The 16636-nt window shown below is 47.5% G+C and overlaps 1 protein-coding gene across 7 annotated transcripts in view; it reads left to right on the forward strand.

Annotated features, from left to right (window-relative positions):
- Nucleotides 1-16636, forward strand: part of SFXN5 (sideroflexin 5) — a 113195-nt gene that overhangs the window by 17390 nt on the left and 79169 nt on the right. For all 7 annotated transcript variants that reach the window (XM_032410709.1, XM_032410704.1, XM_032410703.1 and 4 more), the window contains one exon: nucleotides 5969-6046. In XM_032410709.1, the coding sequence (XP_032266600.1) occupies nucleotides 5969-6046 (78 nt within the window). The remainder of the gene's footprint in view (nucleotides 1-5968; nucleotides 6047-16636) is intronic.

Here is a 16636-nt window from a genome sequence, read left to right on the forward strand (position 1 = left end):
ATGCTTAACCAACTGCACCACCCAGGTGCCCCTCAACTAGATACTTTTTAATTATAATGTTTCTCTACACTTTTAAAAAATTTCAGTATAATCAATATACAGCATTGGTTCCAGGTGTACAATATAGCAATTCAGCAATTCTATACATTACTCAGTGCTCATCATGATAAATGTACTCTTAATCCCTTTGAGAATGTCCATTTAAATGCCTTCTAGACAGCATCTGATATTCTAATTTTAAAATCTTTAATGGAATTTTTAACAAAAAAATACTCAAATGTCAGTACCTTTATACACTTCAAGTTCTTGTCTATCTGCATGCATTATTGGCGTACTTTTACACTGAACACTTTTTATTTGCTTTTTTCATTCATTTCCAAGTCTTCATAATTTTTTTTAACTTGATAACATATAATGTATTATTTGTTTCAGGGGTACAGGTCTGTGATTCATCAGTCTTACACAATTCACAGCACTCACCATAGCACATACCCTCCCCAAAGTCCATCACCCAGCCACCCCATCCAAGTCTTTATAATTTTTAATTTATTTTTTATTTTTTAAAAAGATTTATTTATTTTAGAGAGAGAGAGAGAGCACGAGCAGGAGGGTCAGAGAGAGAGGGAGAGACCGTGTCCAAGCAGACTACCCACTGAGCGAGGAGCCTGATGTGGAGCTCTATCCCAGGACCCTGCGATCACGACCTGAGCTGAAACCAAGAGTCAGATGCTTAACCGAATGTGCCACCCAGGCACCCCCTTTATACTTTTTTAAAGTCAAGTTTTAAAGTCTAAAAGTTAGATGCTTTGATCTAACACATAGGTTGTTCCCTATCTTTTGCTTTTCCAAGAAACATAGTGTTGGACCTGTCACTTTTCACTTCTGCTACATTTATTTTCTAGAATAAATTCTCAAGAGTAGGCTATCCAGGCTGGAGGGCTGAATGTTTCTAAAGTTCTTGGGCTAGCTGGACAGATTTATTTTCTAAAGGGTTGGACCTCCTGTCATGCTGCCAGAGTTCTGTTTGCCTTGCGTGGGCCCCCTGAAGGTGACCAGAGGTCAGCCACAGGGAAGGCAGAGCCCCTCCCCATGTGTCCCTGGTTTCCTCTTCCCTTGGGGCCTCCAGTGGCCTGGGGCTTCAGGGAGCCAAGGACCAATCTCAGCACAGATGTTTAATCCTGGGGGTCCCAGGACTGCTGAGAGGGAACAAGAAGGGGGCTTAAGAAGGCTGAGGGAAGACAAGAGAAGGGCTTGGGACTCTGCATATAAATCGTTATCTTCTAGCCCCAAGTCCCAGTGTTTGGGGCCACAATAAAAATGGCTCAAGCAGTCATTGTGGGCAAGGTGAGAGTGCATGGCCGTGCCTTGGGCAGGTACAAGACTGACCCAGGTGAGAACAATCAGATACTGAGCAATCAAGGCATGATGTGACCTAGGCAGCTGCCCTCCCCTCCCCCTGCCTCCCATCAGCCATCCCTGCTTCCTTCTCTCACGAACACTCCATTGCCAATTCATTCTCCCTGCCCCTGGTGCTGCTTTTCTTTTTCTCTCTCTCTTTTTTAAGTTCTGCAAGCTTTGGGACTCCCAAATTCTCCACTTTGCCTAAAGTTTGAATGCTCCAGTTTCTGTGTCAGGTAAGGCCTGGCTTTGAATGAGGGTAAAAAAGACCCTTCCTTTTCTTACCTGAGGTGCCCTGTCCCCGTAGGCATCAGCTTTGGGGGATGTAGGCATTGCTTTGAAATCACTGGGAGACCACCCTTTCAGTTACTGTTATGAGGACAGGATGGTCTTCCATGCTGATGTTTTGTGGAAATGGCCCAGAACTGGGATTGAGGGGATTTCTGCGTTACCTCCCACCCACTCTGGGACCCTGGGCATGGGAATGCCCTTCCTTTTCTGGCCGCAATTAGTTCAGAGAGGGGGTGGCCTAGATGGTTCTATGATAGATACATGCAAAGGGGTGTTCTTATCCACATCCTGTGTGAATAGGGCACGGTCTCTTGTAATTTTGGGATTGTCAAACGAGCATCACCATCGAGAGACTTTTTGATGACTCTTTCTCCAGATTTCCTTTTTGTGTCCTTCCCTTTCTGGGTCCCTCTGTCCCTGTTCCTGTCTGGCATGGTCTCCTGCCCTCTCTGGCCGCCACCCTAACATTCCATGTCTGTCCCTTTGCTTCCTTCTCCTACCCCTCAGGGCTTTGGGGCAGGACCCTTGAGGCCAGGCTTCTCCTCTGTTCAAATTCTCTGCCCTGGAGCAGACCTCCCAGGTGCCAGTGTTTCCAGAAGGACCTTCTGGAGACCATGCCCCCATCAAATAGAGGAGATAACCTCAAGGTGACATTTTCTGGCAGGTGAGCTAGAGGCAGGCAAGCCAATGAGGGAGTCTGGGAAGCAACATGGGCCGACTCTCCCCCTGGCCCAAGGCTCTAGAGGAGCCTTTCATCCGCTCCTTGCTGCCTTTGCATTCAGGGCCTGGCTGCCTGTTTGTTCCTGGTTGAAAAGACTTCCTGCAAAGTTCACCCACCACGGACCTCCAGCTGTCCAGACCTCTCCAGTGCCCAGGGCTCTTCCATCAAGCCTCACGATGCACGGGAGTGAGAGAAGGGCTTAAAGCAGGGAGACCCTCCTCCCATCCCTCAGGTCTCCCCGGTAATGGCCCCGTTCTCTGCCGTGAAGAGCCCAGCCCCCAGAGCAGTCAGGCCTCAGGGACCTCTTAAAGCGAGTGTCCTGGGGCTTTGGCTGTCCCACAGAGGGGCCTGGAGCCCCAGCCCCTCAGCCTCTGACAGAGGGGCCTGGCTGAGGCTTAGTAAGGCCCAGCAACAGAAAAGCATGTTCTAGCTTCCTCCAGTCCTAATTTCTCAGACTTGTCTTCAGGAACTTTGGATTTAGTTCTCCCTCAACCCATGCCAAGATCGGGCTCTTTGGAACTTATTCTTGTGGCAGGAGGCCTCCCTTTGATGACTGTGTCAAATGAGATGGAGCCTGGCCAGGTTGTTATAGGAACTCGGGAGAATCCCTGGAGCGGGAAAATAATGAGAACACGGGGCCGTTCACCATTCAGCGCTGGAAAGTAGAGCATTCATTGTCCCGTGGCAGAGGCTGTGGCGTGGGAGGAAGCAGGCTTGGGGTGGGGACCTTGCCCCATCACTGAGGCTTTGGGGGTGCAGGGGGGGCGGGTTGGGGGCACACAGCAAGGGTCTGACTAAACTCTGGGTACAAAAACTAAACTTCTCATGTTGTGGCCATGTGACCTTAAGAAGTTAAAACAATCAACACGATCCCATTTTGTTGAAAAACAAATGCATTAAATCCAGGACGAAAATCATCCTCACTCTGTTTAAACCATTCTCACTTCTGCGGTGGTTATCTCAGGTAGTGTGTTGATGAGGGATTTAAAACGATCTTTTGTGCTTATCTATTGTTTTCTGACATTCTCTCTAAACAGCATGGGTTAGTTGCCCCACCCCCACCCCACCCCTGCCAAAAAAATCCCACCAAGCTATCTCCACTTTGGAAACAGATTCTGGGAAGAGACTCTGGAATTTTGGAATTGACATGCAAACCTTTGAAGGGGGTGGGGCAGTACTCTCCTGCAGTCAGGCCACACCTAAGTAAGAAGTTTCCCTGCTCCCTGATGCCCTGGATTAGACCAGTGTCCACAGGTACTTCACCCGCTGGCCTGACGGGTCACGTGGTCTGACTGGCTTGTCTGGGCCCGCAGTGAGTCGGCTGTTCCTTCCCATCCTATGGGACTGCCCCATCCGCTGGCTCAGCAAACACCCTGTCTGCCCCCTGGAAGCCCTTCCTGGTGTTGCATCCTGCCTTCAGACCAGGGGGCTTCTGTTGAGGTCTCTGCATTTCCATCCTCAGCTAGCCTTGTCCTTCTATCAAAAGGGGAACAAAAAAAAAAAAAAAAAAAAGAGGGGGGAACAGGGCATCTTCACTGGGTTTCTTTACCCACACCGGACAACCCTGATGTCCGGGTCCCTCGTCTAACCTTGACATAGGCTGCCTTCTATGGCTGTTGTGTGTTTCTTGTTAATTTTTTGAGGTATAGCATACATATGATAAAATGCACAAATCCCAAGTTTATGGCTTAATACATTTTGACTTATGTTTATACCCATGTAACCACCACTCAGATGAAGACATTGGACATTTCCATTACCTCAAAGGGTTCCCTCATGCCCTTTCCAAGTCAGCACCCTGCTCCACCCCCCCCGCCCCCCCTCCCGCCAAAAGTAACACTATCATGACCTCCACCATGTTAGTTAGATTAGCTTTGCCTGTTTTTGAACTTTATACATACTCTTTGGCATCTGACTTCATTATGTATATCAGCCTTTCATTGCTATGTAACAGATCACCCCGAAATATAGTGGCTTCAAACACTTCAGTTCTTTTGCTCACTGGTTTTCAGTTTGGGCAGGGCTCAGAGGGGATGGTTCATCGCTGTTTCTTGCGGCGTCCGCTAGGGTGGTTTGATGGGGGGCAGGGAAAGTCCATTTCAAGATAGCTCACTTGCACGGCTGACGAGTTGGTATGGACTGTCAGCTGATAGCTCAGCTGTAGCCATGGGCCAGCGCCTCGGTTCCTGTCCAGGTGGGTCTCTTCATATGCTGCTCGGGCTTCCTTACAGTATGATGGCTGAGTTCCAAAAGAGCGCCCATCCCAAGAGAACAAGGTGGAAATGCAAGGCATTTTTGTGACTTAGCCTCAGAGGTCACATAGCCTCACTTCAGCCATACTCTATTTGTTGAGGCAGTCATGAAGGCCTGCCCAGGATCAGCGGGAGGACACACAGACTCTACCTCTTGAGGGGGACGTAGGAAGGTTCTAGAAGAGAATGGGGCATGGCAGATATTGGAGTGTCCATCTTTGGAAAATACATTTTGCCACATTATGTCTGTGAGATTCATCCATGTTATAACATGTATTTGTAGTTTGCTCGCTCTTTAAGTTGTTGTGTAATATTTCATTGTGTACATATACTACGATTTACCTATCCAGTCCACTACTGACATTTGGATTGTTTGCACTTTGCAGCTATTTGAATAGTGCTGCTATGAATATTCTTTTTTTTTTTTTTTAAGATTTTATTTATTTATTTGACAGAGAGAGAGCACAAGCAGGGGGAGCAGCAGAGGGAGAGGGAGAAGCAGGCTCCCTGCAGAACAGGGAGCCTGATGTGGGGCTTGATCCCAGGACCCTTGGATCATGACCTGAGCCAAAGGCAGATGCTTAACTGACTGAGCCACCCAGGCCCCACTGAATGTGCTGCTATAAATATTCTTATACAAATATTTTGGTGGACAAAGGCTGCCTTCTATCACTGTTGCTGTCTCTTTAGCTTTTAAGATTTTACAGATGATACAATTCTATCTTCCTCTTTTCCCTCTCTCTCCCCATCAGTTACTGTAGCCATATGCACTTTAGTATGTAAATCTCTGCTAGTGTTTTTAAAATGTTGAAAAGAAATTATATGAGTATTACAGAAATATGTTATCTTTATAAAAACTTTCAATATTACAATTAAGATTAAATTTCCACCTGACACCCCTTGCCAAATCTGGACCCTTTCCTACCCCAAGGTAACTCCTGTCATTAATTTGGTGGGTCTCCTTCTAGAGCTTTTTTGATGCATTTACACACATAAATATTCTCATAGAAAATATTGTTTTCTATGTGTGTGTGGGCTTTGTTTGTTTGGTATAATGAATGGCATCATACAGCTCTGCAATTTACTTTCTCACTCAAAAAAATATGTTGGAGATGGAATCACATACAGATCTACCTCACTTTTTAAACTGCCCAATAATAGTCTATAGTATTATCAGACCACTGTCATTTAGCCATTTTCCTATAGAAGGACACTTAAATTGTATCCTTCTTTATTGTTTGCAAGGGAAAGAGTTGCAGGAGCCTTGGATCTGTGCCCCTCAATGTCTTTTTTCTTTCCTCTGCAGAGACGTCTGAGAGAGGCTGTGCAGCTGCTGGAGGACTACAAGCATGGGACCCTGCGGCCAGGCGTCACCAATGAACAGGTAATTCTGCTGGAAGTGGGGGGGCGGGGCAGGAAGGCGGCAAAGTCACATCCCCTTCCCTGCAGCCAGAACCACTCTCTTTCCTTCATTATCCACTTCTATGCTACTACATAGCCATGTGGACTTCTGGCTTTTTGGAGGAGACATTCAGTTCTCTCCCATACCCTGGGTCTCGTGGGAAGCATGGAGGCTGAAAAGGCAAGTGAGACCCAAAGGCAGTAGTTTCCTGGAGCTGATGTGTATATCTCTTCCCAGTTCTACATTCAGTGACGTCACAGTGGTAGCTTGAAATCAGCCATGTGGGAATATTTCTACCATGGAAATTGGCAAATGCTTCAAATCAAGACTTTCTTCCCAAAAGAACTGATTTTTAAACATTTACTAGTATACCACTACTCAAAATTTCAGGTTGAGGATGGGAAAGACAAGGGAGGATAGTGGGGATTAGGCTAGAACACTAATTTCATTTTTCTTTTTTTATATCAGGTAGGAACGTGAACTAGAGCTAAGTGAAATGTTAATGGTTGTGTTTGGTTTGAAGGAAAGGTAGAGGGATGCACTGTAGGGCTACTTTAATGATTATAGGGACTGATGGTTAACATGCCAAAGTTTTTCTTTTTGTTTACAAACTTTATTTTAAAATCTTTTAAAAAATTAATTTCGTATTTTTTTTTTTTTCCCCAAAATAATATGTGCGCAGGGGCACCTGGGTGGCTCAGTCGGTTAAGCGTTTGCCTTTGGCTCAGGTCATGATCCCAGGGTCCTGGGATTGAGCCCCGAGTTGGGCTCCCTGTTCAACAGGGAGCCTGCTTCTCCCTCTCCCTCTGCTGCTCCCCCTGCTTGTGCTCTCTTGCTTGCTCTCTCTCTCAAATAAATAAATAAAATCTTTAAAAAAAAACCCACAAAAGTAGGGCGCCTGGGTGGCTCAGATGGTTAAACGTCTGCCTTCGGCTCAGGTCAGGATCCCAGGGTTCTGGGATTGAGTCCCGCATCGGGCTCCCTGATCCTTGGGAGCCTGCTTCTCTCTCTCTCTCTTTCCCTCTCTCTGTCTCTCATGAATAAATAAATAAAATCTTAAAAAAAAAAAAAACCCACAAAAGTAATATGTGTGCATAGTTCAAAAAATCAAATAGTACTAAAATACCTGAAGGAAAAATAGTATGCTGCCCCCATCCCTCCTCAATTCCCATTCCTTTTCTCCAGAAACAAATACTTTTAGCTATTTCTTCAGATAGAAATCTATGTCGAACTAATATGCTTATCTATAGTCCTATTTTTCACCTAGTTATTTTGTATTCAGCTGGATTCAACTGTCTTGTTATTTACCCCCGTTAAAAAACACACGTCTCTTGGGGCGCCTGGGTGGCTCAGATGGTTAAGCGTCTGCCTTTGGCTCAGGTCATGATCCCAGGGTCCTGGGATCGAGTCCCGCATCGGGCTTCCTGCTAGGCGGGGAGCCTGCTTCTCCCTCTGCCTCTGCCCCTCTCTCTCTCTCTGACTCTCATGAATAAATAAATAAAACATTAAAAAAAAAAAAAAAGAACTTAAAAAAAAAAACAAAAACACACGTCTCTTCCCCATCCTCATCACTCTCCCAAAATAGTTATTATGGATTTGGGGGTTTATAGGTATTCACGATTCACATTATTACAATGATATAAATAGCATTTACTAATTTTTGTTTTCTCTCTTGTTCAACTTTATGTTTTACCTGGAGTTAATGATTGCCTCAGTTTTTCACATTGGCATGGTTTTCTTTATACGGTCTCTACCTCTTACTGCATCTTCTAGCAGCCTTTTGATATTTTCAGTGCCTCCTTTCAATCTGAAAACTCCTGTCCTTCAGTTCCCTTTTCCCCTCTGAAATTTTCCTTTCTGGTATCCAACTCCTCCAGCTCCAGGCCTTCCTGTTGGTGTACACTTTCATTTTGGTGGAAGATCTCTTTTAGTAGCTTCCTAAAAAAAGAGTAAATGGGAAGAAAATTGTGAGTCCTTTTATGTCTGAAAATTAATTCTGCACTCAGTGTTTTTTTTTTTTTTAAGGATTTTTTTTTTTCTTGGCGGGGGGACAGAGAGAGAGAGAATGGGGAAGGGGTAGAGAGAGACTCTTAAGCAGGTTCCATGCCCAGTACCGAGCCTGATGTGGGGCTTTATCCCACAATCCTGAGATCATGACCTGAGCAGAAATAAAGAGGCAGATGCCAACTGACTGAGCCACCCAGGCACCACTGCACTCAGTCTTAATTGACAGTTGGCTGAGAAGAAAATTCTAGGTTGACAGATATTTTCTTTCAGAATTTTGAAGACATTGCTCTATTGTCTCTCACGTCAGTATAGCTTTTGGAAATCTGATACATTTCATTTCTGATTCTTTGCAAGTAACCCATTTCCCTCTTTGGAAATCTTTAGTATGTTCTCTATTAAATTTATTTCAGAAATTCCACAATGCCATCTCTTTTTAAAATTCATTATTTTGGGTTCCTGGTGACCCCTTTTAATCTGAGGACTCCTACTCTCAGTTCTGGCAAATTTTCTTATACTGTTTCTTTGATAATTTCTTCTTATTCTGCAATTCCTATTAGTCAAATATTCAGCATTTTAGATTGACACTTAGATTTTTTTCTCTTCTCTTCCATCACTTTGTCATTCTGTGTGGCTTTGAAAGAAATTTCCCTGAGTTTATTTTCAGCATATTGACTGAAATTTTAACTTCAGCTAGTATAATTTTAATTTCCAAGAGCTCTTTGATTGTTTATTTTTAAAATCCTTCTTAATAGAATTCTTTTCTTGTTTTGTGAATACAGTAGCCATCTTATCTCTCTGCATTCTGGAAGCCACGTAGGGAGAGGAGGCTGGAGTCCCAATATTCGCTTTGCAGACTTTCATTAATTTCCCTGCTTTGAATCTCACCTACTCCCATCCTCCACTGTGCTGGTGTTCCCAAGTCTGGGATCACTTGGGTTCAGTTTCTCCAGAAGGCTGATAAACCTCCAGCATCTGGGGAACACAGGTGAGAGTGGTCAAAGTCACCTTGCTATATGGCAAAGACCTTGGGATCTTACTGCTTTGAGGACAGACTTTTAACCAATTCCCTGTGTTTAGCCTTATGATTAGCCCTTTTTTCCTAAGGTTCCTGGTCCCTCCAAGTCCTGAGCTTTGCTGGTGTTTTGAGGGCAATGGACTGGCTCTTTAAGCATGTGCTCTGCAGGCACTTAAGGGATGATTTCTTCCTCTCTACTGGATCAGTTACTAAAACTCTACTTATTTTCCATCCAAAACCATGTAGCTGTCCCTCCTCTGCTGTTTTCTCCTCTTCCATTCTGTTGGTAACTCTATGAGGCACTTCCCTTGCCTTCTAACACCTTTAGGTGCAAAGCCCATGCTGAGGCTCTGGGCTGCCACCATGACACACTAGTGCTTGGCCGGATGTTCCTGGGATAGGTGGCTTAGCCATCAGCTCTCCCCACCCCAATTCATTTAATATGTATTTATGTATTTATGGAGCACCTGCAGGCCAGTTTTGGTGCTGGAGCCTGGGGGAGAGAACAAGGAAGAAAGTAGACGAAAATCTTGCTTCATGGACCCCCAGAATCTAGGGAATGATTGTGAAAAGCCATGATACTGTAGGAGAGCAGAGGAAGGTGTAACCTGCCCAAACTGTTTGGAAGAGATTCTTGCCTGAGATTTGAGGGATGAGAAGGGGCTGGCCAGGAGACGCCATGGGTGGGAGCTGTCCAGGTGAGGAGGCACATCATGAGCAGAGACAGCAGGCCCCTCCAGGGGAAGTCCAGATGAATGTGCTCCACTTGGCCACTTGAAAGGAGGGCAAATGTGTGAGCTGATGGAGCACCTTGGCCAGACGTCCTTGTGCAGTGCCCTGGGGGGTGATGAGAGACAGGACAGTGCTGGCTAGACAGGGTCTATCTTCAGGCATCTGTGCTGCCATTAGGAAGGACAGGCCGTGACCAAATCATCCCTGAGCACAGTACTTCCCTCTGGCATGGGCACTGAGGAGCCTGGGTGGCATGACCTGACATGCCCTCTCTAGACCAAAGTGGTGTTCAGACCTCAGCAGTTCCTCTTGGACCTGTCAGGGGTGAGTTCAGCCCCCCAGCCCTTCCTCACCCTGCGTCGGCTCCCAACCCAAGCACCCTCTAGCTGAGGTTGGCCTCTTGAGACTCCCTCCAGCAGCCAGAGTTTGGCAAATGAGGCCACATTTCTCCTCTCTACTCCCTTCAGTAGCTTAAAGTTTCCTGTCCTATTTCCTGGGCCTCTTTTGTTTTCAGTGCTGAAAGCCCCTATGTGCCTCCAGGGAGCTGGGAGGAGGGGCGGTGGGGGGGGGCGGATCTTGGCACTAGCTGTGCTTCCCAGTTCTGGCTCCTGTTGGTGATGCCTGCAGTGTCCATCTGGTGGGTGGGTAGCACAGTGCTCTAGGTGTGAGCCTGCTGCTCGGCCCCCTTACTAATCAGATCCTCCCTCTCCCTCCCTTTCTGGTCCTCCTGGCTCTCCAGAGCATCAGGGATTGGACGATACGGACTCAGATTACAATGCTTCCCCCACTTGGGCCTCCTCTACAAAGCTGCAGCCCCTCTGGCCTCCACAGACAGGAACCAGGTGGGTGGGTGATGACATATAAGCCCAGGGTTTGGGGGAGCCTCAGCAGTCTAGAGTTAACGATGGTCCCCCATTCCTGGTCCAGGCCGGCCCTGCTCATGAGTCATGTCCAGGCCCAGGGTGGCTCTTGATCTCAGCCTGGACAGCTGCCTCATCTGCCCTGGGCTCTGTGCCCACTCTGACGTCCTTTTGCAGGCATGTGGATTGGAAGCCCGTGGCTGCCTCCTGATGCCTGCGGGCCTGTCCCCATGTCACGGGCAGCACTGGGTAACCTGCCTAGTTTGTTATCTAACCCGGCCTCCGATTATGCCATCTCACAAGCGGGTATACACAAGTGGATTGCTAGTCTGTTCACACCTGATGGCCTTTGTTTGGTCTTCTGTTAGTGGGTGGCTGATACCTCCTCCAGAGACTGTTAACTTGTTAAAAGGTTGCTATACCAGTGAAAAATTGTCCTTAGGATAAAATAAAAATAAGTATAATTTACCCGTTGGGCTTGACAAGTAGAAATTTGATGTGCTAGGAGCCCCAATAAAGACTGTAGCTCTCAGTTACACAACAAAGCCGTAGATGAGAGCAAAAGGGTAAGCATAGGCAACTGGACTAGATTTCTGGATATTGACCCTGCTGTGGGCACTTTATATGCCGGGGTGTTGCTGCGGTGGTTGGGTGTGCATGGAGATGGGTGGGGTTAAAGGTGAGAGACTCCCTCATGGTAATGAGCCACCACTCACTTGGTGCTTACCGAGTTCCAGGCATTGCACTAAGTATTAACGCTTTACACGTATTTCAGTTAATATTCACAGGGACTCTCTTTGGTAGGTGCCTGTATTAACCCCATTTTACAGGAAAGAAAACTGAGTCTCAGAGAGGTTACATTTCTTACCTAAGGTCCCATAGCCAGGTAGATCCAATGCCCATCTTTCACCTAGTACTCGAAGGTGGGTTTGGAAGGGAAGGGAATACTCTGTGGAGTGGACCGATGTGTGCAAACACGGGAGGCAGAGGAGCTTGGCATTTGTGAAGGTCTGTAGCCCAGTTACACCTGTGCGGTTCACACACAGTTAGTGCAGGCCCCGGGCATCTGCTGAGCATCTTGTATGTAGTAGGTGCTCCGGGTGGTGGGCCCGAGGGGGAGATGAGCACACCCCGTTGCTGCCCTCCCGCAGCCAGCTCCCAGCACAGATGAGGTGACCACACAGAGGCGGGCGCTAGGGGGCCAGGCTGGAAGCTAGGCCGTGTGACATTCATGCCGAGGCAGGTAGGAGTCCAGCAGGGAGAGAGTCTTGAGAATGCAAGGGGTGAGGAAGGCCTCATGGAGGGGACACAAGTGGTTGGTGTAGTGTGTAGACAGAGACCTGCTGCAGTGAATGGGACCAGAGGGAGAAGTGGAGTGGAGTGGAGAGAGAGATGGGGTCGGGGGAGGGAGAGGAGCAGGGAGGGAAGATGGGACCAGAGAGAGGAAGCTGGAGAGGCAATTGGGAAGTTACCGATTGCACAAGTGTTTGAGACCCAGGTAGAGATGCTCGATGTGCTGTATGGGGCAAGGGGAAGCTACGGGAAGCTCTTGAGCAAGGGAGTAGCCTGAACGCGTCCTGGGGTTGCACTGGTCTGAGGGCCAGGTGGTTGTGGGAGGGTAAGTGCCGTTAGGGAAACCAGCTTGGAAGCTCCTGGAGTGGGCAGGAATGAGTTGAGGAGGTCTCTGGGAGCCCCTGTAGGCTTCTGAGTGCAGTTCTTGCCCATCATTCCACATTCCCCAGGAGCCGGGGACCCACTCGCCTTATTAAGTGCCTACTCTGCACCCAGCATAATCTATTGGTCGCCCAGGGGCCCCACGAAGGGTGGATTCTGCCAGCAACCTGCCAAGGAGAAAGGGCAGCTAGTGTCAGAGGTCCTGCAAGTCTCCTCCTCTGGCAGAGGGGAAATGGGGTCAGGTGTGTTTGAGCTTTGCTGAAAATAGCAGAGAAAATACCAGGGAGTTAAAAATACTTGCACCCCAAATCTTCTCTGGGTGTCAGCAGCTGGCTGAAAGGAAGGCTTGGCTGACACCTCCCCTTCCTTACCCTGACCCCTGGCCTCAGGCTTCTGGGATCCTGGTGAGGAACGTACCCCTGTGGGCTAGCCACAGTCTGGCCCTTATGGTCAGCATAGGACAGGCCAGTGAGCAATCGTAGCTGAAGCATGTGTAGGACGTGCTAGGTGTTGCACCGGCTGCTGTGGATGCATCTCTGGGCACTGCGGTGGCCTCCTGGGGGGTCTCCCTATTCTACCTGGGCCCCTCTGTGTACTTCCAGTACAGCACCCAGGGTCATCTGTGAACATATACATTATTTTATTTGCTCCTTGGTTGCAGAGTTTCTCAGCCTTGGTGCTATTGGCATCTGGAGCCCGATAATTCTTTGTTGTAGGGGCTGTTCTGTGCACTAGGATGGTTAGCACCATCCGTGGCTTCTACAAACTAGATGTCAGTAGCACCCCACCCCCCAAGTCATGACAACCACACATTGCCAAATGTCCCCTGGGTGCAAAATCACCCTTCTGTAAGAACCACTGCTCCAGAAACTGTGTAGTGTCCCTGCTTTCCACTCAGAGTAAAAGCCACAGTCCTTAGAAGGGCCGTTCCTCTGTGATCTTGTCTCCTACTACTCTCCCCTTATTCAGTCCACGCCAGTCAACATTGGCCTCCTGTGCTATTCCTCAAACATGCTGGGCATGCCCACTTGTGCCTCAGGGCCTTTGCACTGGCTGTTCTGGCTGCCAGAACAGTCTCCCACCAGATATCTGCATGACTCACTCCGTCCTTCAAGTATTTCCTCCAGTGTTACCTGAATGACAACTACCCTGACCCCCTTCCCTGCTGCTGTACCCTCCTCCCCACTGCCACCACACATGCACCCTCTATCCTTGCCCTGTTCCACTTCCCCATGTTTCCTGAAGCACCCAACTTTCTAACATAGCAGAGAATTTACCTATTATTTTTATTATTTTTAGTTTATTGTCTGTTGCCACTAGAGTATAAGCTCCATGAAAGCAGAGATTTTTGGTCTTTTTTATTCACTGATGTGTTCTTAGTGCCTAGAGTAGAGCCCAGCACATAATAGGTGCTCAGTAAATATTTGTTGAATAAGTGAATGAATTTTCTTTAATCTTCACAATAACCTTGAAAGTAAGTATTCATATCCCCATATTACAAATGAGGAAGCAGAGGTGCAAAAGGATTAAGTAAATTGCCCCAAATCACATGGCCAGCAAGTGGGGGATCTGGAATTCAAACGAGGGTTTGACTCCCAGGTCTGCCCTCTTAGAGAAACTGCATGTATACAGGAGAAATGACTGCTGCTGAACTAGGGGGGAAATGTTCTTTCTCCTTTTAGGAATCTGTAGGATTGGGGGGGGTGCCTTCACCCCACATAGACTTGCATATGTACGTGTTACCTGGGAGTAACCATGGCAACAAAATTAATGGTAAGGAGTAATGGGATTGGCCCAAATGATAAATTAGGAAGGTTTTTTTGTTTTGTTTGTTTTATGGAGGCATCCTTTGCTTTACAGAAGGATCCCCTTCGGGCTCCGTTTAATTACCTTCTGGAGGTTGTTTTAAATAGGCTCTGTCTCTGCTGCCTTTAGAGGTTTGGAGAAGCAGCTTGGAAGGAGGCAGAGGGGAAGGGGAGTGAGCCAGACTGGGGGCGGTTGCTCCTCCATCTGGGGTCTGGGTGCTGGGGGTATGCCCTGCTCCGCCCCCAGAAGGCGGGGCTTTTCCTTCTGTAGCGTGTTTGGGGCCCACCCTCTGCCCCTCCCCTGGCCTCTACACTGGGGTTCTAATAGGTTCAGATGGCAGCTCTGCTGAAGCACTGGCCATTTCTGAAAGCAGCCAACTTCTGCATTGTTCCAGCAACCTCTCACCCAGACTGCTCCCCCCGCCCCCACTCTGTCCTCATTGCCCACGCTGAGAAACCAAGCAAGGTCCAACATCTCACGTCCACACTGGTTTGTTGCTGCAGTGAGTAAGGTCCAAAGGATTGGGGCCACACATTTTTATGTTCTGCAAGAGGCACAGAGGGACATGGGCTGAGCCCAGAGGAGACATGCCATGTCGAGGAATTTGCAGGTTAAAGGTTGAGGAATTTGCAGGTTAAAGTGTAGCTGCTTCCCAGGCTGAAGAGATGCCAGGACTCTGTCCTAGATTCTCAGTGTGGTTGGACTATCCAGTGCCCCTCTTTTGCTTCCCATCAAATGCTTTACAGCCCAGGATGATCCTCTCCTGTAACCTGTGTGCAGGACTGGCTTGTGAAACGTCAAGCTAGCAACCAGCTCTTGGCTTGGGGTTCTGCTGCCATTCCTGCCTCCAGCATCTGACTCATGGGTCCAATGGGTTCCAGGGAAAAGCCCAGACCCAAGGTGTCCTTGTCCTGTCTCTCTATGGGCTGGGTCTGGCATCATCACACAGGAAGGGGCCCTTCCTGCCCTTTCTCCTGCCTGATTAATTAAAAAAAAAAAAAATCTAAGCCTAAGATGTGCAATGGCTTGCACAGGAGACCATGCACATTAGTGCCTGAGCCAAAACCAAAATCCATGACTGACTGTTGTTGCTGCAGCCTAGAGATGGATGAGCCCAAACAAGATCAGGTCATGAGTAGGAATTTTAGTTTAAAATGGAGATATCCCTCCCATCTCACCTGCCTGCTGAGCTGGGAGCATTGCTGGATGTCACAAACACTACTTTTGGTTTCATTCCTTCTTCTGTATCATGGGAGGCGATTTCCTATAATCCCAAATGGCTTATCTTAGTTAGGGTTATACTAACTGCTGTAACAAAGAGATCTCAAAATGTACCAGCTCAAGTAAGTTAAGAAGTTTCTTTCTCTCCCATGAAACAGTTCAAGTTCCAGGTGGGCAGATGGCTCAGCTCCACAGGATCATTCAGGGACCCAGCCTCCTTCCATCATGTTTCTCCCCCATCTCCTTGGGCTGTCTTCCCAGCCTGGGCTGCAGCCACGCATGTGCTCCGGCTCGCAGGAAGGGGGCAAAAAGCATGGTTGGGGGGTGGCAGTTGCTGGCCAGGGAGAGGCCCATCTCTCTTCCCCTCAGATGCCACTGGGGGACTCAGGCACATGGATGAGCCTAACTGCAGAGGAGGCTGGGAAATACAGCGTGGTAGGTCGGCCACCTGCCCACCACTGTTCTATTATTTTGGAAGAAGGGGACATAGATTTTGTTGGACACTTAACAGTCTGTGCCATAGAGGTCGATAAAGAGTTTAGAAGTTGTGCACCCTATTTCTATTTTTCTAGTGGTTACTCTTAATTTTTTACTGATTATTTTGAATGGGGAACATACGAACAATCTACAGACTTCTAAGCTATAAAACGAGTAGAGGATAAAAAATAAGTTTCCCCAATTGCTCCCCTTCCTCTCCCTAGAGTAACCTTTAGTTTCTTCTGTATCCTGCCAGAGATTTCTGCATACATTTATCCTTTTTCTTTACATGCTGATGGTATGATAATGATAAGTTTAGGGAAAGTCACTGGAGCATGGTCATAATAGTAAAAGATGGGACAGTCACTAAAGGACAAATCCCATATGATTCTACTTATAGGAAATAGCTAGAGCGGTCAGATTCACAGAGAGTAGGATGGTGGGTGCCAGGAGCTGGGGGAGGGAGGAATAAGGCGTTAGGACTTATTGGGTATGGAGTTTCGGATGGGGAGTATGAAAAGGAGGTGGATGGTGGATGGCGGTACAATGATGTGAATGTACTTAATGCCACGGAGCTGCCACTTAAAAATGGTTAAAATGGTAAATGTTCAGTTATGTATAGTTTTCCACAAGAAAAAAAAAAGATGGAAAATAGCCTAAAAGTCCACTCATAGGGTACAGTTTACAATATATTCTTTCAAGGTTTCTGTTAGGAAGCAGAGGACTGCTCTCTGCGCCCTGATATGGAAAGATCTCTACAACATGTAGGTGCCTAAAGGG

This window comes from Phoca vitulina, unplaced genomic scaffold, assembly GCF_004348235.1.
Source record: "Phoca vitulina isolate PV1807 unplaced genomic scaffold, GSC_HSeal_1.0 scaffold12, whole genome shotgun sequence".
NCBI classification, from domain to species: domain Eukaryota; kingdom Metazoa; phylum Chordata; class Mammalia; order Carnivora; family Phocidae; genus Phoca; species Phoca vitulina.